At 39.1% G+C, this 1,333-nt stretch overlaps 1 protein-coding gene across 1 annotated transcript in view; it reads left to right on the forward strand.

Moving 5' to 3' along the window:
- Positions 1–317: 317 nt before the first annotated feature.
- Positions 318–1,333, forward strand: part of SARC_11258 (hypothetical protein) — a gene marked incomplete at its 5' end in the record, with an annotated part of 3,253 nt that continues 2,237 nt past the window's right edge. Inside the window, 2 exons of the mRNA XM_014294658.1 lie at positions 318–427; positions 981–1,045. Coding sequence (XP_014150133.1) covers positions 318–427; positions 981–1,045 — 175 coding nt within the window. The remainder of the gene's footprint in view (positions 428–980; positions 1,046–1,333) is intronic.

The following is a 1,333-nucleotide window of genomic DNA, read 5'->3' on the forward strand; positions in this document are numbered from 1 at the left end:
ACTCCTCTTTGATTGGCAGTCATATCATAACTACTGTGTACGCCATGGGCCGTAAGCCAACAAGAGTGTCTTGCTGTACCTACACAATTTTTCTTATGTGATTGGTTGTCTGTCAATATTTTCCTTGCATGTGATTGGTTCTCAATGCATAAATGTGCTGTGTATTTGGTTGACTCCCATAGACCACACGCCCTTCTCTGCCACGGATGACTTATTGTACGCACACATTCTGCCGTCTTTTGATTGGTGGTCTATCAGTAATTTACATGCTTTTGATTGGCGTTCTATTAATACCTCTTATCTATTGGCCCTCCCCTACAGGCCGCATGCCCTTCTCTGCCAAGGGTGACTTGCTATACATACACATTCTGGAAGAAGAGCCGGAGTATCCCTCATATGTCTCAGCGACGGCAAAGTCCTTTGTGAGGTACGTACACAGACAAGGGCACTTGAGTGATACTAGTTAAAAGACACTGATACCAAGTGGATGTTAAGTTCAAAGACACTAATACTACGTGTACGTTTAGTTAAAGACACTGGGTGATACTTAGTGTATGCAAAGACACTGAAACTACGTGTACGTTTAGATAAAGACACTGGGTGATACTAAGTGTACTTTCAGTTAAAAAACACTTGAGTGAAACTAATTCAAAGACACTGATACTAAGTGTACGTTTAGTTCAGAAACACTTAAATGATACTAAGTGTATGTCAAGGTTAAAGTTACTGGGTCAAACTAAGTGTAGTAGTCTATATTTATCCCCTCTCCAGACGTGACATATGAAGTTATCATGTATGTGTACACATAATAACACATCACCAGACATACCATAACCATGTATATGTACACATAATAGCACATCGCCAGACATACTATAAGTCGTTGTCATGTATATATAGCCATTCTACCAAATCACCAGACATAACATAAGACGTTCTGTTTATGTAAACATTCTAATATGTGCATTGATATCCTACAGTGGTCTGATGACTAAGAGCATGAGAGATCGACTGGATTTCGGCTTCGATGGTTCGGGTCTCGTCCGTAAGTATTTTTAAGTCGAATGTGTAGTTGCCACCTACAGCGCTTCTGTCATTGCGAAGGGGTTGATTGTGATAGTAGTACCTATAGTGGTATTAGTACGGTACAAATATTTTTCCTACAGAGTGTCTGTAATGCGTTTAAGATTGGGTTAGTCAAGTGGAGCGGGTGAGAATGGATAGTTCTGTAAAGCTGAGATCTGTACAGATATATTTTTGATACAAAGGGAAATGTCAACGTATGAATGTTTGTATAGGCATATTTGTGTATTTAAAACATTATATATATATA

This window comes from Sphaeroforma arctica (assembly GCF_001186125.1).
Source record: "Sphaeroforma arctica JP610 unplaced genomic scaffold supercont1.1599, whole genome shotgun sequence".
Taxonomy (NCBI): Eukaryota; class Ichthyosporea; order Ichthyophonida; genus Sphaeroforma; species Sphaeroforma arctica.